This window comes from Triticum aestivum, chromosome 7A (genome assembly GCF_018294505.1).
Source record: "Triticum aestivum cultivar Chinese Spring chromosome 7A, IWGSC CS RefSeq v2.1, whole genome shotgun sequence".
Lineage (NCBI taxonomy): Eukaryota > Viridiplantae > Streptophyta > Magnoliopsida > Poales > Poaceae > Triticum > Triticum aestivum.
In genome coordinates this window covers 657,518,783-657,540,268 of record NC_057812.1, presented here as the reverse complement: position 1 = coordinate 657,540,268, position 21,486 = coordinate 657,518,783, and the positions used below count along the sequence as shown (strand labels likewise).

The window sequence follows — 21,486 nt, the reverse complement described above, 5'->3', positions numbered from 1 at the left end:
CCTCCTCAATTTTTTTATTTTTTCCTTCAACAAATTGTTTTCTTCTTCAACTAAATTTAACCTCTCGATAATAGGGTCGGTTGGCATTTCCGATTCACATACATCCTAGATAATTAAAATCTATGTCACGTTGGTCGGCATAATTTTCATAAACAATAAATGAACCAATAGTTATAAAGATAATGTACATACCACATCCGAATCATAGACAGGACGAGGGCCGACGGGGGCGGATACCAAAACCATCGCACTATATAAGATGCAATAATAAATGTAAGAAAATGATACAAGTATCTATCTAAACATACAAGTAAGAATATTTTTCCTTGCAGAAAGAAGATAAGAACAAGAGGCTCACCACGATGGTGTCGGTGATGAGATCGGCGCAGGTGATCAACGGCGGTGAAGACGGGGACGGGGTGTGACAGACCACTAAATCTAGACAAATCTCGAGGAAAATGGAGCTTGGAGGTCGAGCTTCGAGAGGAGAAAGCTTAAGTAGTGTGGCTCGGGCATTCCATCGAACACCTCATGTGCATAGGAGGTGAGCTAGAGCACCACAAAGCCCTCTCCCCCTCGGCCAGAGAAAAACAGAGCACTGGGGTGCTCTGCTCGCGGTATATATAGGCACCTCATTGGTCCCGGTTGGTGACATGAGCCGGGACTAAAGGGGAGCCTTTGGTCCCGGTTCAAGCCACCAACCATGACCAATAGTGGTGGGCCAGGAGCGAGGCTCATTGGTCCCGGTTCATCCCACCAACCGGGACCAAAAGGTCCAGATGAACCGGGACCAATGGCCCACGTGGTCCGGCCGGCCCCCTGGGCTCACGAACCGGGACCAATGCCCACATTGGTCCTGGTTCTGGACTGAACCGGGACTAATGGGCTGACCCGGCCTGGACCAAAGCCCTGTTTTCTACTAGTGTTATGTGGCAACATGAGCATTTTTTGAGATCTTTGCGAGGGGAGATTCAGATGGAGGTGTTTAGAGATGTTCTTATTGATTGCGATTTGGTTGATCTAGGCTTCTCTGGCGCCCCTTATACATATGATAATGGCCACCAAAGCCAGAGCAATGTACATGTCCGGTTGGACCAGGCCTGTGCGGACGAAGCATGAAATAGATTTTTCCTTTTGCATGGGTGCAACATCTAGTGTCACCTGAGATCGGACCGTTGTCCTTATTACCGCATATGGAGGAGTTCGAGGATCGGGGACGGAAAAGCCACCCACGATATGAGATTATGTGGGAATAGGATCTGCGGCTTCCGACAATTATCTGTAATGCCTGGGATCATTCTTGGACGGCGGGAAGCCTGGGAAACGTTGCTGAGTCTTAGAGCTCAGTTATGACAGAACTTCAAAAGTGGAGTAAACCAGCCCAGTCCACGATGAGACGGGGGAGCCTCAAACCGTCGTCTTGGTCAAGGTCGATGTGGGAGCAAAGGGCCATCAAGGTGGCGGGATTGATGAGCATGAGCAAGGTGAACAAAGAGTGGCCAAAGGTAGGGGGCTGGTGAGGATGGCATGAAGGACTTGGGACCAGGTGGTCCAGATGCCGACAAGGGCGAAACATGGATCCTGCTGCTCTGGTTCCCATTCCATAGATCGAGAAGTTGTGTGATGGAGATGCTGGTGGGGAATGAAGAGAACTCGACTACTGTGTAGCAAGGGCATCTCCAACGCTATCTCTTAAGATGATGAACACACTATCATTCCACGGGCCGTCTCCAGACGCGTCCGTGTCCGCGTATATGTTACGGGAACCGGTCATGTGGCTATATATACCTTAAATGTTCATCTCTATTAACTTAAAAAATAGCAGCGGCAATAATGTTCAGCCAAATAGTGACTGCCTTCCATCAACCTTTCGTCAAATAGCAGCGGACACATACTAAGCACTTGAGTATGCAAACATAGCATATCAGTAGTAGCTTCCAAAAAAAGTGCATATCATTAGCATTGTATTAGTAGCTTGTGCAACAACGTGCATTAGTAGCTTCCGCCAAATATCATGCGTGCTAGCTATCGTTAGTAGCTTCCTCTAAATATAATGCTAATTAGTAGCTTCCGGTAAATGCTACTATTTGTCTTCCATCAAATGTCTAATCACCTTCCACCAAACAGAAAATTTTAGGGGCGGCCTTCAACTATTCGGACATAAAGGAGGAACGCATAGCGAAAATTCAATATGGGTCGTACTGGCATATGGTCACATTATCCAGGACGTTCGTCCTCCTAGAGATGCCCGCTCATGCAGGTATATGCCATTGTATCTCATTAGCCCAGCATTTTTAGAACAGTGCTCCTCTTGGTTGTCTGTAGTCAATTATGAGGCCCAGCTAATTTGGTCCACTACGGTCCTATCGTTACTAAGATTATTTGGGCTGTTTGTCATGGTCATGGGCCGTTTTCCCTGAACTCCTGGTTGCATGGCCCACTTTGTGAGCTCACGGGCGGCCAGCAGGTTCCCCCATGAGATATATGTCTTCAGATCCCATCCTCCACTACCATCGTCACTAGATCCCCATTGTCACTAGATCCCATCCTCCACCACCATGTATGCTTCTTCTTCCTCTGGTCCGCAGGATCCCGACATGGAGTTGCTCCCGCTGATACCAAGGCGCGTGGTGGTCCAGATTTCGGCAGGGCCATGGTGCTTATGCTGGGCGCCGCATTGATTCTTCTCATGTTCTTGCTTGGCATCTCTGTCCTCATACTGGCAGTGGTGTATTTTAAGTGAGGCGGCCATTAGGCATAGTTCTGATAGTTTAGGTGCTGGCAGTAGATGCATCAGGTGTTCTCCTGTGCTTGTACCGGGTGCATGACAGCTAGTTTCAGTTATGTGTGTCATTATGTATGGCTGATGTGATTTCGACCATGGACTATCAGTTTAGGATCTCACAAATGACCCTATGTTATGTTATGCCTGTGTGTTAATCAGCTTAAAATGGCAGAATGAGTAGTTAATGCTTTCGTTTTTTTCTGTCTCTTTATTATCGTCCGGTTTTCACAAATGCAAACGAGCAGCATGCTGGCCATGCGATCAGCATTACAACTGTAAAATACGCGCCATGGGCTCATTTATTTTACCTTGACTCCGCCTCAACTACCCCAGCACCCACCATGTACCACCCCACCCCTGTCCCAACTACTAGTCATTTACCATCGTTGTAGCTTCTCCACATGGGTCCGCTGCTCTTCCTCTCCGAAGGTAACCCTCTCTCTCAACCTCCATGCCGGTGTTCGTAACTATCTTCTCTTATTTATCACGAATCTATGGTTGATTTCTTGCATGCCTGCACCTTCTTTTTTGATTGAGCAGTTGTCTCGCTCTGGGAACTGCGATGATGACAAACTAGAAGTTGAGCAGATCCCCATGCCGCAGGGTCGGACCTCAGACACAGATCCAAATCTGGAGCAAGCACCCAACTGCACTTCAAGGATGTCAGTGAAGCAAGTTGTCGCAGTTATCAAGGATTTTAGCGAGTACAAGAAGTGGCTTGTGACTGAGATCGGTTTTGGAGGTATGCTTGACCTCCCAACGCACCAGAAATTTAATCTCAGGCTTAGTGCATGGCTAATGAGCAACGTGAGAGTACACCGGTGTGCGATTCACATCACTGAGAAGGTGTTAAAATTTTGGGCAGAGGATGTTGGAAAAGTTTTCGGCATACCATGTGGCAGCCAGATGTCAAGGGCCGGGATGCGGATGTAAATCCTAATTCTGTTGATTTTATCAAACGCACCTTGAGGATGGATCAAGTTGGAGCTCACAGCCTTCGAGCTGCAGAGGAATTCCTGAAGCGGGACATAACAGAGGATTCTGGCAAGCTGGAGAAGATTGTTTCCAGATTGCTTTTGTTATCGTCGTGATGGGACATATTCTGGTGCCTTCCACGAAGCACAATTATGCCACCATAGATTTTTGGGGAGCACTTGCAAATCCGGAGAACATTCAACAATTTAATTGGTGTGAGTATGTACTCAGCTGTCTGACGGATTCGGTTACCAAATTGCAAAAAGATTTGGTGATGAATGTTCAGACTATCAACCTCACTGGCTGTCACTTGTTTCTTCAGGTGTGTTTAAATTTTTGTTGGGATATATGCCATCTATTTCAACAGAAATATTGTTGATCGGTCATTATATTTTCTGTGGCAGGTTTTCTTCCTTGATAACCTTGAACTTGGTATTTTCACGACAAAACATGATGTTTTCCCGAGGATCAGTGCCTTTGACAGGGCCACACTTAGACGAATGATCACCATGGCCACGGACATTGGCAAGTCGCCAAGCACCTACACTAGTGCCATGGTATGTTTTGCCAAGCTACTAATGTCTTTATGGTGTCAGCACATTTTTGTGTGTGTGTGGGGGGGGGGGGGGGGGGGGGGGGGTAGGTGGTGTTTTTGGGTGGTTCCTGTTGTGTGGTGTTGTTTTGGCGCGGTGTCTGGGTGTTGTTGTTGTGTTCCAGTGGGGTGGTGTTAGGTGGTGCGCCGGTTCGCGTTGTGCGGTTGGTGCGGTTACTGATACTTAATTTCTGTGTTTCAACTTAGGGATCCTCATGGGCTTTGCTACACGAGATCAAATTTTATGTCCTCGGTTGGTAACTTACGAGACGCGGAATACGGGCCTAATTGGAGTACACCACCTCAATGTTCCACTAGGGCTGCAATCGGTCAGCCAACGAGCATTCGATGTTCGCCTCACACGGCGAGCTCTTCATTCCCTTCAGGGCAATTTTCTGCGTCAGACTTCTCCAATTTCATTGGACTCAACTACCCTCAGTTGGTATGCCAACAATTTTTTGTTCTTGCGATAGCTTACAGATCACACTCTCAAAATACAACCTACTTATTGGTTTTGCATCTCCCATTGCCCGCAGTTTGGTGATCCACTCGCAATCGTGTTGAGGCAACAATACGCGAGGGTGGTACTCCACATGAACACTGCGATGCAGAATATCCAGGAAGACATGCACTCGTTCGCCCAAAAAATGTTCTTTAACTTGTAGAGCCGTTGCATATGCTGCTCTATTAGAGGTTATCTGGATTGTCCAATGCATGATCGTTCATCAACTCCAGGTACTGACTTTCATCCTCCAACCACATTCATGTTTGTATTTGCATATATAGTTTTCGTAGATGAATTTTGTCTGATGGCACGCCATGGATTTTTCCTTGTTTTCATAGACCCTTCGATGCGAACCCCTGCTGCACTGAGCATTCCTGGTCGACGTCTAGATATGACAGCCATGGCAGGTACATTTTTTCATCACTTAGGGTGTAAATCAAACCTTACCACACGGGATATCTTACTTATGGCTGCAATTTATATTTCGCAGATACGAACCCCTCCCCAAGCCCTAACTACCGATCCAAGCGCGCCGCTAGTGATCCACTTCTCGTTGATTCATGTAGACCAAAGAGGGACCATGGTTCTAGCACAACTTATTCAGTTCGCCTTTCTGAGTACGCTTCGTCAGTTAGCAGCGTTGTCTTGGAGGTGTAAATCCGCCTTAACTGCGATGACCCTGATGCCCCCGTGTTTGCCCATTCACTGAGGCCGTTGCCTCAGAGGAAATACGTCACATCGTCTGGCTTTGCAAAAAAAAAAATCCTTGGATGGCAGGCTATTGTCCTGCTCCCCCGCAGTCTACTGTTCTTATGGAGCAGCTCCAAGATTTCATGCGCAATGCTAGCGCGGAATGTTTGAACAGGTCGTCTCCCTTATTTCAATCTTTTCTGTCACCTTGTCCCCCCCTATCGTACTGACGAAAACAATCCTTTATTTGCAGCAATTGGATAGTCCACAACACTCCTCGTCACCTCTCCGTGTCTGGTCTGCAAATCAGGAATCAGTTCCTTGCCCCTGTCGATCTTCAGCATGAAATGGCTACTCTCCTGTTTCGACGCTGCATTAAGATTTTCATGGAAGAAAACCCAGATCGTCCATACATGAGCTTTCCTCACATATTGGACAATGGCTTGGCGGTTAGTTTAGTTATTTTTTATGTTTACGACTGTTTTTAAATAAAAGTTTTGCTAACATTTGTTCTTATTTGATATATCTTTTAATATCAGGTGTTAGTTCTTGCTGGTATGGATTTCATCCACCTGATCCAAATACAAGAGCAGTTTGTTGGACAACACATTCTCTACCCCCTGCACACTTGCCAGAACGTATGTGTGTACTGGTTTTCTGTAAATCCATGTCAGCAGTTCTCCGTTTCATGTTTTGAACTAATGAGGCTGTTTTTTCCGTGCCCAAGTTTTATGTTCCAGTGCCAACACCACATGGCTGGTCACTCTATTTATGGGACATGGTTGCAACTGAAGTACATGTACTAGACCCTCTCTCTGGTCCTAGTGGGTGCACTCCCGAAGTTCGAGCTATGCACGAAGCTGCAGTCTCCATATTGCACGACGGTTTGTTCAAGTGTATATCAGAGTTTTTCTCGGGATGGCCTGTGAGTAAAGAAAATTGGACCACTAAGTACCCTCGAGTGGCTGACACTCTTTTCTCTAGGTAATACAGCTTTTTAGGTCAATGTCGCTACATTTCCCTTTTGACAACTGCCCCCAAATAAAGTTTGTCTTCTCATTTCACATTTCATACTGTAGGGAAGATTCTGCAGTATGTGTCCTTCATCTTCTTCGATTCTACAATGGCAGCAAGGGAACCGTGCCACTAACTAAGGTTTGTATGCAAGCGGTACTGAACCATAACATCACAACCTGTCATTTTATCTGATCTAGCTAATGTCCTTTTGTTTTTTTTCAGAACAATATTGACAGGATGCGCCTTCATTTATTCCATGAAACCTTCAAGTTACAAGGCAACAAATCTTCTGTGCCACCAGACGTGATGTGGAACATCTTAGCGCCTGACGACATAGCTGATGAAACATCCGTAGTTGCAACTTAATGAGAGCTCTGATGCGATGTTGTTGATTTCTTATGTCAAACTTGTACCATGACTTACTGCAAGTTTGTAATCATCATGTGTTTCGGTGCATGAGTCCTCCTGTGTCTGGACATGTAACCATGGATAGAGTTTTACTATATACTTTGGTCAACCCTGCAGCTCCATTCGTTTTCCTTATGTTCTACAATTTTTCCAAGTAATCCAGCTATGTTAATGCTTGCATCCATGACCTCACTTTTCACAACTTTCTAAAAACTGTGCACACTATCTCACAAACTAGTTCTCTTCTTTTTCCATTCCACTCAAATGAAGGTTCACAAATGTGTTCCAGTCATGTATATTCCTGAATTTTTCCCTATGTTCTTTGCAGAATCATTTAAAAACTTTTCCAGTCTATCTCCACAGCCAAGGCTATGCTTCCTACATCAATTACAGCCAAGTTAAGAACATGATCCCTTCTATTTTTCTGTATTTGGAAAGCATGAACGACCCTACTAACTAAATGTCATTGCAGCAGATGTTTTTGGAACTTAAAAGCCATGAGATTATGAGTCCACACAAACCGTTGGCGCCGTAAGGAGATGCGGACACGGCATGCATGCCATATGAACTCTTCCATTACATGAAACCAGCTGCAGCGACTGCAGGCATGATTTTTGAAGTCTTACATTGCATGAAACCAGATAATGACGTAGTCTTAAGCAGCACAGCCATTCCAAACGTAGTCTTATGTTCATACATAACCACTGACTGATATCCATAGGTATTATCACATTTTATTGCTAGAGCGGAGTTTTTGCTTCATCACGGTTGTTGCAATTTGAGCTAATCAATATGCACAACCTTGGTCTGATCAACAGCTCGTCGAGCTCTCATCATCTCCATCTTCTCTGGCAGCTCCCGCCTCTTTGCCCCCATAGTGCACATCTGGTATGGTAGGCTCTTCCGTAGGTATTTTGCAGCCCCCTGCAGTATCAAAATGGAAGCAAGAAAGCCGTCATCCACTGCAATTCATACATGTTCTTCTTCTTTTTTGGTTATAGTTCAAACAGAGATTACCTTTGTCACTGGGCTAGCAAGACTGTCGCCATCGAATTCTCTCAGTATGTGGATGCAGTAGTAGCCTGTTTCCTCGTTGTTGCCACATTCCAGAACAATAACTGGATTGAACTAGATTACTAGGTCCATAAAATAGGTGGAGATAAGATAACATGTACTTTACCTGGAGCAACGTTCATGTAGATCATATTTGTACTCCGCTTGCCAGCCCTGCCTTGTCATTTCCCACCCCGGGAAGCATTCATTGATGCAATGAATCAACCCCTTCAGAAGTTTATTTAAATTACGCCAGTGCCTATCTTTTGTTGTAGAGTCATCAGCATTGCAATCAGATGGATCCATGATGACCACCTTCTTCATCTTCAAGTTCACAGCATATACTGACCAGCTCTCCATGTCGTTCATCAACATTAGTAGCTATTCATCATTAGTTGAGCTTATGTAATTAGTCAACTTATAACTTTTCTTCTTAATGCCTCTCTTTCAATGGAAAACTTCAGCTAACCTGCTCCACATTTCGAAGGTTGTACCCAGTGTACTCTTCACAAAGCATTCTCCTCACACACTCAAAGTCTATCATGTTGTGGTGGTCCTTCATCATAATCTCCACCTGCAGCAAATATCGTAAAATGTCTTAATTCTTTTCAATATGCAAAGCTTGCAAGCCACTTAATGGAATCCAGCTTACCATCAAGTTTGGGTCCGGAATAGCTCTCCATCGATTCTTCGCTCCTCTATACATCTTGTTCTCTAGCCAATTTAGCGCTCTCCAAATCCCTGTCATGCCTAGCCTGTCTAGCTCCCCCCAGGGTCCGAATTGATCCACAAAATCTTCCCCTCTCAGCACCATCCATTGTGGATGCTCGTGCATAAACCATCTCCTGCAAAAAATTATGTATACTTAGTTCGTCTGCACCCACGCCTACCATGAACTAAGTTCAAAAAAAAACTTGCAGTCACTAAACTAAGTAGAACCTACTTTGCTAGATCAATTTCATCATCACATTTCTTCAACAAATCATAGAAAAGGATCACACTCTTCGGCCGTGGCTTCTCATTATGGAGTCCTAGTTTCCCAGGGAAGTCTGCCTCCATTTCCAACTTCACTACGTGCAAAAAAAGATGAACCAATGCTCCCTTGGCAAATGTAGAAACATCTTGTCCTGCCGTAGTACAAAAGAAATGTCACTACCTACTTTCCATTCCAAGATCCTATTTTTTACTACCAGTAAATGAAAGTCAACAGGCATGTAGCATTTTTTTACCTGCCCCCCCCCCCCCCCCCCCTGAAGTTTGACCTTCAACCAGCGTGCAGTCATCGGTGTTCTTAATCTGTACATTCTCAACTTCAATCTGGTTAACCCCTGCATAGTCAGGCATGATGTTCAGATCAAAGTTTGAAATACACAAATGTCTTTCCACCCTCCTATCTAAGCACTTCATTTTACCTGCTCCCTTCTCCGGGATAGCCAAATTAGCTTCGGAGCTGTGGAGGAAACCAACTAACATTGCTGCATCAGAAAACATTTTCCAATCAATTAGCCGTTGTCTAACCTCACCAGCAAAAAATTAGTTTACTAGCTCAAAAATACCTGTTGAACAAACATCTTCAGCTCTTGTTGTTTGGGTGTCGCATGTATTTTTACCCACAGAGGAAATCCCATGGACTGCAGCTTCAGCATAGTTCTCCAATTCCTGAACTGGCCCGTCCTCACAAAATGGCAAAGCCAGCACCACGCCACCTCCCTCTGATGCTGGAAGTGATGCCTTATAGTAAGTCAAACCCGAACTGGCTTCTTGCTCTCCATCTTGTCCCACCTCTTCATCTTGACATGTAGCATCTTCTTGCTTCACCACCATAAGGGCCTTACAGTCAGTCGCACCTGGACCGGCTACTTGATCTCCACCTTGTCCCATCTCTTCATCTTGACATGTAGCATCTTCTTGGTTCACCACCATATGGGCCATGCCCCCTGTTCCTGAGTGAAGCACTTCATACTAATGAATCGATGTACCAAAATGCAGGAATTTAAAAAACAAAACTTTGCCGACTCACCTTCAGCTTCGTTGTCCAAGTCCGCTATGTGGGGGATTATGTCAGCTATCTCTGAGACAAAGCGCACTTTCTTTTTGGTCGCCTAGGTTCTAATCTCTTCAGCAAGGCCGCCATTTTCTTTCCTCCCTTCATCTCCTTGTGCCCTACGTCTTGACTTTTATCTACTGCAGATACATTGTCCCCTCGATCTGCCAGATCAACAATTATAGTTATTTCGACCAATTTCCCAGCAGTAGTGACCCTGCACTACCATGCGATGCTTCTTCTTACAGTTTACCTCTGATTTCAGCAATGTCCTCTTCCATCCTTGCATTTGACATGAAATCACTTGCCGTCACCAATCCATAGCTCTCTGAATATTCAAAATGATATCAGGCACACACAATTCATTTTTGTTTTCATTTTGTATGTATTACTCTGTTTTTTGTTTTATTTCTCTACTGACCTGATGTATGGTGTTCCACCGCAGGAGGCGATTCTCCATCATTGTCTGCATCCTCAGGCTCCGTCCCCGTTTTCAGCGTCTCATCTCTCAGTCGGATAAGTGATAATGCCGCATCTTCTGAGTTTGTCCCGTATGAAACTGCTGCACCGTCATCCGCTACACCACATGGCTCGAGCACCCTGGTTGCCCCCGTCTACGCCCCCGTTGCAGAACCGTCACTTTGGGGAGCCACTTCCACATGATGCATTTCATCTACAGATCCAGGAAATAGTTTGTACATGCACAATTAGTAACCAAATGTGACACATGGTATGAATGCAAATTAATTTCAAATGCTTCCAAATTTATTAGGCAACTTGCATGCCTTCTCATTTTCTGTCATATTTACATATCCCATCTCCTTTAGTAGTAGCTCAAGTATGTTTGACTTCATGCCCTCCACCGTTAGCAGAGCTTCATCCACTAGCGATGTCTTCCTGTTGTCACCAAGTTTTTTTCCGCCTTCTGATCCGCTCAGTTCAGTTGCGAGTTGCAAAATTATATTCTTGAACTTATCCACCACCTCTTGATCAAGTATTCCTCCAACCCCAGTTTTCCTCTGCACAAAGAGCAACATATTAGTGTTGAATGTCAATTAAATGGTGTACTATCCTCACATCATGCAACACACCTCTGCTAAGGTAGCAAAGCTAGCAATTACAGGATGCTGGATTTCCCCCCTATGCCTCATGCTGTCCTCTGATCTTGTCTGCAGGAAAACCATTTCACACTTTGTTAGAATTAATGTTTTTTATCCACGCTGAACAACTATGTCATCTCAAAAATTGCATTTTTGACATGTGGCCTACAGAGATAAGGAAATACCTTCAACAAAGGGATTGGGTGTCCTCTGTCCTCAATGTCCATCTTGATCAACTCATTCATTTTTTCAGAGGTGTACGCACCAATTTTGGGAACCAACTCCGTCGACATACTGTGGACACCAAAATCCACCCACTCCAGGTAGTAAAGCTGCAAAATGAGAGTCAGATGGATTAGTACTCGCAAAGCAGCATACATGTCTTAAAAATTTCATGACCTCAGTTAACATCCAACGTACCTGAATGAAGAGATGTGAACCCCCTGGGGTGAAACAGTAGTACCCTGGTTCAGTTCCTGTTGGTATTTATCAGCGCTTGATCACAGGACGTCTATTATGTACCCAGCCCAGTCATACTCACATATTTCTTTTGGTTTTGCCACGCAAGCGAGCAGCTCATCTGGCACATTTGCGTTCGGTGGACGTGGGGATACTAAAGTTGAGCAAGACAACAACGTGTATGCTGCCAAAATCAGCCCACTTGTCTCCTTGTTCACGCCGTAAGCATCACAAATCTGAAGAGTTTTCTTCAGATCTGATATGCTAATGCCTCGCTTACCGTTCATCCGTAGATTCAACAACTTCTGTACCGCCTCAACTTTTTTCCCCTTATCTTTTGGTGTCCCTAGCTTAATCTTCCTACTACCAGACTTAACCCCCATGATTCTCTCTACGTCCCGCCTTGTTATCTCACGGATTTCACCATCACGGAAGTGGAATTTCAATGTATACTTCTCCGACGTGTCCACACGCTCTAGGCACTACCCGTAAAAGTTCTTGCCAAACGGACTAGAGCACCTCACCATAAGCAAAGATCCAAGCCCTGTCTTGTGCACAAGCGGGTAGCACATCGTGCCTACTCCCAGGAGAGGCGCCCCAGAGAACACACCCCGCATGGTTCCGGTCTTCTCCAGGTCAACTCCATGCGTCACCTTGAACGGCTCGCCTCCAAGGCATCCCCATGCGCTGCTTCTCCTCGTAGCCAACGGTGACCGATGTCGCCTGGACGACGACGACCCCGCGGACAGCTCCGCCATTGGCGGCTGCGCAAGCATGGCCAGCAGCAGATTAGGAACCCAGCGCTCCAGCCAATGAGTAATAGCGAGGGGAATACGATGCTTACCTCCGCATGCGCCGGTTTAGGATCTCCTCCCGCCGTTGTTCCTCCACGGTCGCCGGATTAGACCCAACCCTAGTGGACTCTGCTCTTGGCTCTACTACTTTGCTCTACTTCTATCCCCTATTACCCTCTTCTCCACAGTGAGCACTGTTCTCTACACCCTCGACCCTCCCCGGCAGCTTCTTCTAGTCCGCATGTATTACATCTCATTTTATTTTTTTACTACTGTCATTTACTAGCGCCAGCTACCGCGTGCCTACCCTCCAAAACGAGCCCGCCATACAAACTCCAAAGTGCAACATGCATTTTTCGCTTGTACCGGCAACTTACCTTTTATTCCTACGCTACACGTACAGTGCCGACGGCTTTTATCTCCATCTCGTGCACGTACGTGCATATGGTACCTTTGGAACATTCCAAAAAAGTTAGGCATGAAGGCTTCACTGGTAAGTGTATCTATAGGGTCCCATCTGCAGTTGGCTCGACGTTCAAGGACCGGTCCCTCCACAAGGGTTGTTTCCGACATCTCCGCTGCCTTTTGTACCATCTTTTTGCTACGCTACGTCTGACGTACTGTTCATCCGACACAGACTACATTTACTCCACCACTTTAAGCTTAGATCCACGGAAACTCCCTGACAAAGATTTTCTCACACCAGATCCCCTGGGTTTGGATTGGCATGCATGGACTGCTTCTTACTTCCACATGCAGTGGGCCACAGATGCAGCGACTCATCTGCATGCATGCAAACCCCTGCTATCCACGCTCCCACCATTTTTAAGGATCCTGCTTGCCTGCTCCATCCGTATGCTCCCATTCGTGCCCTCACTTCATCCTACGGCTGTCCTTTTTCCTTTTTCTTTTCTAATCTAATCATCTCTCCCTGATTTTAAGGGGGTGAGGTCGGGTCTTATTTTATTCCAATCAAATCAAGCCACGTATGCAGGAGCACGGATGGGCACACACGCGAGGAGCAGGCAAGTCTCGTCCCATTTTTAATTCTAATTATTCAAGGCATGCATGCCACTTACCAAGAGACCAGGTGTTTCTAAATAAACAACTCCCCACTTCCGTATGGCCCGCACGCTAGTTCGCTTAACTATTTTTAACAACTACTGCTAACCACTGCATTAATTATAAGCACTCTACAAATTTCGTTTTACGCAAAGCACTACATCGGATCCATATTACATAGTGATTGCATCATGGCAATCAGTTCGACACTACTCCCTAAACCGGCAACCATGCATCTTATCATTAGCGATCACCCACTCCTTCTGACGGAGCCATACGGTGGACTGCATGCATGCAACCCCCACTGCCCCACTGACCTAACTACGGCCGCCACTTATTCAACAGGCTGCCGCTTGGACACATGGCTGGTTGCATCGTCTTCTTCCTCAGTCTCATGCCCTTCTTGCGCGCGGTTTCCTGACTCCTCTCCCTCCTCTAGCACGGCCGCGGGCACGTGCTCAACAGTGTCGGGATCGTAATCGCCCACGGCTTCCTCCATGTTCCCCATCTGCATCACCTCCTGACCAAAAAAAGAGACACCGGTTTTGTCAACAACCATAGAACTGACAAGATCCCTTCCCAAATTGTGCAGCGATTACCTCTGCATCTTCATCCCTCGCGCCCCCTCGCCCTCATTTTCTACATCTAGCTGCCCCTCCACGGATTGATGCCAGTACCAATAGCCCAAAGCATTATACATCTAAATCTTCCTAGCAGTTGTAACTCGCGAAAACACGCCAATAAAAAAACTCTACATCTTACCTCGTCATCGATATGGCCCTTGAACTCATGCTCTCCAGATGCTCTGTCGTCCAAGTGCTTCCCGCCCCCAGAAAGACTCGCAAAGTACTGTCAAAATCGATCAAGCAGGAGATTAAAACTGACTGCAGAACTAAATGGAATAGATTGGCAAACCAACTTGCATACCTCATCCCCAATATAGTCTGGCGGTGACCAACCTAGACTGGAGATCACCACACCAGAGCTGGGCCAGCTGAAGGAGGCAGCCATGTTCACCTTGGGCACTTGTTTGTGAGCTTTTGTTTCTGCTATGAGCCTTCCTACCGGCTCAGGGTGCTTTATGTACTACTCCCTCCGTCCCGAAAAACATGTCGCGAGGATATTTTTTCAAGAAAACCCTTCAGTTTCTCCCGACCAAATCCGCACTCCTCGTGTCCTCCTCCGACAGAATCCCCAGCTGCGCTGCTCCCCACCGCCGTCGCTTCCCCGCTCCCTCGCCGCAGCTGCCCTGCTCCCCGCCCTGCGGCTCCCCTGCTCCCCCGCTCCCTCGCCGCAGCTGCCTCCTGCTCCGCCGCTGCATCTGCCGCTCGCCTTCCTCCCCAAGCTCCCCCCTTCCTCATAAAAATCTTAGATTTCCCCAGCTACCGCCGCGCTGATGAGCCCGACGACGACAACAAGCTTAAGCTCGTGGATTTGCTCATGGATTTGCGGCTTCTTCTTCATTGTTTCTCTGGTGGAAGACCCGCGGCAGCGGTAACACCGCGGCAGCGGCAGTGGCGGCGGCGGCGGCTGTAACACCGCGGCAGCGGCAGCGGCTGTCCAGTTGGTCGTGCCTGCTCACTTGGCAGCAGCGGCGGCCGCTACAAATCTTCTCCAGCATCTCCAAGTCCTACAGCCTGGGCAGCAGCGGCGGCGGCTACAACCTGGGTATGAACCTCTCTGTCTACTGAATTTACTGAATTTGAGTATTCTCTGTAAACCAGTGCCCGAGATGAAGTACTTACTGAATTTACTGAATTTGAGTATTCTCTGAATTTACTGAGTCACTTCATCTTTACTGAATCACTTCATCTCTGCTAGTCACCAACTTCATCTTTACTGAATTTACTGAATGTGTGTATTCTCTGAACCACTTATTCTCTGTCTACTGAATTTTAGTGAATGTGAGATGTACTCCTGTAAACTGAGATGTGCTTTTGTAAAGTGTGATGTCAACTTGTGAATTATACTCTGTGTAGTTGTTTTTGAGAGCCTAAAACTTGCTTATGCAGTAAATTGCCCAAGTTAGATGTAATACATTCATCTTACTGCAAACAAGAGTAGCCGTCATGTGTGTCCATTTATTGTTCAAAAATTCAGTACTCCTAGGCCAAGAGAGAGATTATGTTAAAAATTCAGTTAAGTAGGCATGGTGCTCTTATTTTGAGTTGGAAAATCCAAATAAGTGAATGGATACTGCTTGAGTTGGAAAATCAGTGTAAATCTACTGTAAAAATTCAGTACTCCTACGCTAAGAGAGAGATTGAAATTGAGTACTCCTAGGCCAAGAGAGAGATTATGTTAAAAATTCAATTAAGAAGGCATGGTACTCTTATTTTGAAGTAAAAATTCAGTTTAAAAGTCAGTTAAAAGTCCAGTTTGTAAACCAAAGGAGTAATAGCTGCATCTTCCAGGATAGTAGTGTGGGCCTCCTAATTGGTTGTCGCTTCAGTAGCTTACTCCAGTACTGTTAATGGAATAATGAAGCTGCTGCTGATTGTTAAGTTGAATATTCTTTGCCACTTATGATTGTTGCTGATGGAGTACTCCAGCACAATGAACTGGAGTAATTTTTTCAGCCACTATCTTTGTTTTCTTTTGGCTCCCATGATGTTGCATTACCTACAATTGAGCATTTCTCTTATAATGCTCTCCACTGGAGTACAACTGAGGAGTAATGTTAGGTTATCTTTCATTTTTTGTTAATTTTCTTGTGATTGAATGTTTCTGACTTCTTAGAATTATCTCTCTTGCAACACACTGTTTAAAGAATGAAATTGACAGTGTAATTTGTGAAGAACCATAACCATAATGCTCAAACCGTCTTTAGAACAAAAAATTCAAATTCAAATTGTACATGATCATTTGTTGCTCCAAGATAGGATAGTTGAGGCACATTGTAAATCCAAATATTTTAAATTAATTCAGATAACTAAAATTAATCCAAATTAATTCAAATAACTAAAATTAATCCAGATCAATTCAAATAATTCAAATAAATCCAAATAACCCAAATTAATTCAAATAACCCAGATAATTCAATTAATCCAAATAACCCACATAATTCCAATAAATTTCAACAAGGAGTTGATATACAAGGATTAGACAAGGCATACACAAGGAGATGACATAAGGGCCTCTTTGTCCCCTCTTGACACAAGATTACACAAGACATACACAAGGAGCACCTGGTATCAACGACTACCTGACTACATGACATAAGGGCCTCTTTGTCCCCTCTTGGCTACATTATTTTCCTTTCTCTGGCCATTTCTTCACTTCACTTCCCTTCCCTTCCCTTTACTCTTCTTTCGTTTCCCTTCTCTAGCTAATTCTTTCCTTTCACTTTCTTTTCCTATTGCAATTTCCATTTCTTCTATAATGGCCCTAGTATCAACAACTACCCGACTGTCGCAATATACACCGCTTATTTCCATTCTAGCATTTTGAACGTGATCCTTGTGCAAGTGGGGCAACTTATATTGATTTCCTCCTTTGTCTTTCATAACTTCAAACATAACTGCTTCTAATGTGATAAAGCTTCTGTGCAACTTGTCGGGATCGTAATTCTCGAATTCCTCTTCCACACCCTGTACCAGTTCCTGGATGTTTGTAGGTGACCTGCAGCCGGTTAGAGACTGGAGAGAGTTATGGAGGCAGAGGTCCAAACAATTTAACTCAGGGCTATTTGGGGGCTATTGTAGCAATCGGATGTCAAGATAAGTTTGTCCCACAGCTTCTCGAAAAGCTACATCATTGGGAAGGACATGAGGCTTTGCGTTATCCTGTTGGATGAATATTGTTGCTCCCTCATCATCGTCAGGCCACTTATCCTGAATTGCCGGGATAACCTTATTGATTAGATAATCTCTGCACATAGGCCTGGTTACTTTCACTGATGTCAACACTTTTGTTCCCTTTGTTCTGTTTTGACTTGTCCGCTTTGCCTTAGTCTCTTCGACGAATGCCCAAATGCTGATCTTCCCATCGAATGTTAGCTCCCCCTCATTGTTATATCGAGGCTTGGCAACAGCTGTTAGGAACACCACCTTCCCAATGTTGTGAGTGTTTGACATGGTGTGCTTCGGTTCAGGTTCTCCTGGAAGTACATAGTAAATATTCTTCACTCTCGTCATGTCAAACCACTTCTCATCGATGTGAACCATATTCGTCATTGGTTTTAACATAGCCCGAGAAGTTGAGATCGAATTGTCATCGACCATGGACATATAAAATTTCGATCTCGCAAGCTTGTTCTCTAGCTTGAGGTGAGGCTTCACGGTGCTTGTGATGCGGTTGAGCTCATTCAACTGGAACCTCTTATGTAGGGTCGATCGGGCCACACCTAGAGACCATGCCAGAGATCGAATTGTTCTTCTTTTATTCAGTGGGATTGTTGAGGTCCTCTCTAGATCTAACTCCTTTCTCTTTCGGCCGGATCTTCCTGGCTTCTTGCTTGAGACATCTACTTCTTTGCCATCGGCAATTTTCTTTTTAGTCTGTTCCCAGATTCTGTCAACAGATCGTACACTTATGTCCAACAGGTTTGAGACTAGCAGCTTGTCGTCTGGTTGAACAGACCCATCTCTGAGCTGGATTACCAGCAATGCAAAGTAAACACCATGTCTCTCCTTATCTGACAATTCTCTTCTCTTCTCTTGAAGTATCCAATTCATAACTTGATCCTCTTCCTCTTGAGCTTCATCCTCTTTCCCTTCATCTTCTTGAGGCATCCAATTCATATCTTCATCGTCTTCCTCTTGAGGCATCAAGTTCAAATCCATAACTACATTCTCTGCCACTTGAGGTTCCTCCTCTTGAGGCATCAAATTCAAATTAACACCTTCATCGTCTTCCTCTTGAGGCATCATGTTCAAATCCATACTCCTGCTAGCCATGACAAAAGATGAGTACATCATGGTACCATAACAAGGATATACACACAAAAAATGAGTAGAATGATAGGAGCCTTGCAACCATTACAAAAATGTGAACTACTAACTAAGAAATGTTATGACAGGAGCCTTTGTAACACCATTTCATTTCTTATGAAACTTCCAACTCCTGTCATTTCAGAAAGAATTGGATTTCAACTCCTGTCATGCAATTGGATTTTACTGTATGTATCTTAACTGAATTTTGACCATGTCTTGTTCCTTTCTTGCTTGCTTGCTTCTCTTGACTTCCAATGGGAAGTTATTTTATGTATGTGTACATATTGTCAATTTCTATAATAGGATTTTGTCATAGAAATGCATTCAGTGTACCTTCATGTCAAACTAATCCAGTTTACTGAATTTTACTCTAGTTAGAGTAGTTTTGCTGAACTTTACTCTACTTACAGTAGTTTTAACTGAAGTTACTCTACTTACAGTAGTTTTAACTGAAGTTACTCTACTTACAATAGTTTTAATTGAATTTTACTATACTTACAGTAGTTTCTACAGCCATTCACTTGTTTGTTCCTCTAGTACTGATAGAGGTCCCAGAGCTAGTAGCAGTTCCTCTAGCAAGTGCCATATATAACTACTCTACTTATCATCTCATGATTCTGCTCCTAACATCTTTTTTACTGCCATGAATGAATTTGTCTTATTTCTGCTACTTTGGAGCAGGTTTTTTCTTCTCTGTCTCTGAACCGTGATGTGCTCTGCTAAAGTGCTAATGCCGCTAAATCATCTTGTTCTGCTTGGCTTAACAACTGGCCCATGTTTTTTTCCTTCATTCACAACCAACTTTACTCTACTTACAGTAGTTCCTCTAGTAACAGTTCTAGAGACAATGTTTGTTTAGATCATAATTGCTCTGCATCTACTGATTTTTTCTGTGCCATGTCAAGCATAGATAGGTTCAATTAATTTGCTTGAATTATCAAAATTACTGTCACTACTACTGTATGCTTTGACACTATCAAAATTGATTTAGTGTGAATATGTGCCTTATGTTTCATGCATTACAAATTTGCATTCCGAAAATTTGCAGTCAACAATCACACACAATTGCTTCCAACACTATCAATCACACAATTCAAAATTTTAATCTATCAGGCACACATAAATTCTTTTTGGGGTTGTAACAGTGACTGAATTTGAATTTTCAGGATCTTGTAACAGTGACTGGATTTGAATCATTTGATCTACTGCAATTACAGTAACAGAGATTTTTAAATTTGACTGCAAAGCAACACAGTCATTTGATCTACCAAGCACACAATTTTCAGGTAGCAGTACCCTCTTCAGAGATCAGACAGTAGCACCACGGTCACTTGGATCAACAACAGATGGTCAGCAGCAGCAGCACGGGTGATGGAGCATCAGCAGTAGCAACACTGCAAGCAGTTAGCAAGAGAAGAGTAGCATCACGACGGGCAGGCTCATGGGAGCAAAGTAGTAGGTCCTGCGCCTCACTAGAATCAATTTTCTTGAATATCTCACTAATAACACTAGAATCATTTTGTTTTTAAAAATTTTGGAATCACTTTGCTTGATTTTCTCACTAGAATCAATTTGTTTCCAAAAATACTGGAATCATGTACATGAATCACTTTGCTTGACACTGGAATCAATTTGTTTCTTGTGGCAGGAGAAATCACCTCGATCGGGCGGGGATGGAGCAGCGTCAGGGAAGCAGCGGCGGCGACGGCCCTGCCGCACGAGCAGCGTCGGGGCAGACGAGCAGCAGCAGCAGGGGAAGATGAGCAGCAGCAGGGGCAGACGAGCTCCACCGGTGGCAGGGGAGAAGCAACCACACGGGCGCGCGGGCAGGGGAGAAGGAGCAGTAGGGGCTCGCGTGGGAGATCGAGGAGGAAGCACGTGGGCTCCTGGTCCAGTTTCCCGCGACGCCCGAAGGGGATCACGGCCGGGAGGAACTTCGGTGGCGCACACGCGGGAGCTCGAGGAGGATCCGCGGGAGCTCAAGGAGGACGTGCTGGAGCTTGAGGCGGGCGCGGGTACGTGGCGACGGCGGCGGAGGACTTCCTGGTGGGCGACGAATCGCGCAGCTGGGCGGCGCCGGCCCCTGTCAACGGCGAAGGAAGGTGGAGGAAGAAGACGGGGATGGAGGGACTTATTTGAGATGGTTTTAAATCTGTGAGGGCTTTTTAGCAAAATTACAAATGAACTAAGCCTGTGACATGTTTTTCGGGGCGGAGGGAGTACTTCGCCAGCTCATATCCCGCCAGCGGTAGTTCAAATTTCGAACATTTAAACCCGGGGGGTTCGTAGGGCACGGCCACGCGTTAGGATCTGTCCATGAATGCAAGCCTATTGGCAGCCATACATGCCACTGCCTAAATGTTCTGTATCTCATCAGCCTGCACTGCCCATACTTTCTACGTGCAAAAACATATGTCTACACACCAGCAGCTCTTCAGCACTTCCACCGCACTCTATTTAATTAAAAGTTCAAATACTCAAATTTCGGTTGAGGGTGCATAACTTATTACAACGTTACAAATATTTGCTACATCAGAATTCCTAAGGAAACCCTAGACCACATCACGAACTATTCAATCGCCGGCAACTCTGCCACAAGTGTTTTTCCTATGTCCAACTACTCCACAGTTACTGCACTTCGCCTCCTTCCTTGGAATTTTCGGAGCATCCCCATGTTCGGGGCAAGTTGTGTGTTTGTACCCCTTACCTTTGCAGATGCTACAGAACCTGCTCCTCTTTGTCATTCCTTCATATGGCGCTTTGTCCCTAGCATTTGTTGGCCTGCCTGATTTTAACTTCTTTCATGGGAGGTGCCAACCCGGCCAGCGTGTTGCTCTCAACGGAATTCCTATCTTCCTCTTCTGCAATGCCATTGACCCGAACAACACTTTGAGTTATTCTCCCCTTGCCTGTAGCACGGTCCTCCAGTCCCAAGCCATCTCTTGCCATATCGAAAGGTTTCATGACCACCAGGGCATGATTGAACAGAGCCATCAGTGTGTCATAAGCTTCAACACTAGCATCCCCTAGTCTCACCAACTCGAGAGCTTGCACATACATTCTGTTAT

The 21,486-nt window shown here is 45.1% G+C and overlaps 1 protein-coding gene and 1 long non-coding RNA gene across 4 annotated transcripts; both read left to right on the top strand.

The window, feature by feature from the left end:
* The first annotated feature begins 2,508 nt into the window (after positions 1-2,508).
* Positions 2,509-7,102, top strand: LOC123149046 (uncharacterized). Of its 2 annotated transcripts, XM_044568582.1 has the most exons (13): positions 2,509-3,214; positions 3,326-3,527; positions 3,651-4,082; positions 4,165-4,317; positions 4,560-4,794; positions 4,889-5,087; positions 5,196-5,264; positions 5,348-5,722; positions 5,801-5,996; positions 6,087-6,185; positions 6,275-6,531; positions 6,627-6,702; positions 6,787-7,102. In XM_044568582.1, the coding sequence occupies exons 8-13, from the start codon at positions 5,628-5,630 to the stop codon at positions 6,928-6,930; spliced, it is 867 nt and encodes a 288-aa protein (XP_044424517.1). In that variant the 5' UTR covers positions 2,509-3,214; positions 3,326-3,527; positions 3,651-4,082; positions 4,165-4,317; positions 4,560-4,794; positions 4,889-5,087; positions 5,196-5,264; positions 5,348-5,627; the 3' UTR covers positions 6,931-7,102. The 2 variants fall into 2 exon arrangements, with proteins under 2 accessions (XP_044424517.1, XP_044424516.1); XM_044568581.1 differs by having other exon boundaries at positions 3,326-4,082.
* Positions 7,103-14,599: 7,497 nt separating this feature from the next.
* LOC123154369 (uncharacterized) lies at positions 14,600-20,799 on the top strand. 2 transcript variants are annotated; one of them, XR_006476815.1, is made up of 3 exons: positions 14,600-15,152; positions 19,705-19,873; positions 20,067-20,799. It is a non-coding gene; the product is annotated as an uncharacterized lncRNA (long non-coding RNA). The 2 variants fall into 2 exon arrangements; XR_006476816.1 differs by having other exon boundaries at positions 19,705-19,877.
* The last annotated feature ends 687 nt before the right edge of the window (positions 20,800-21,486 follow it).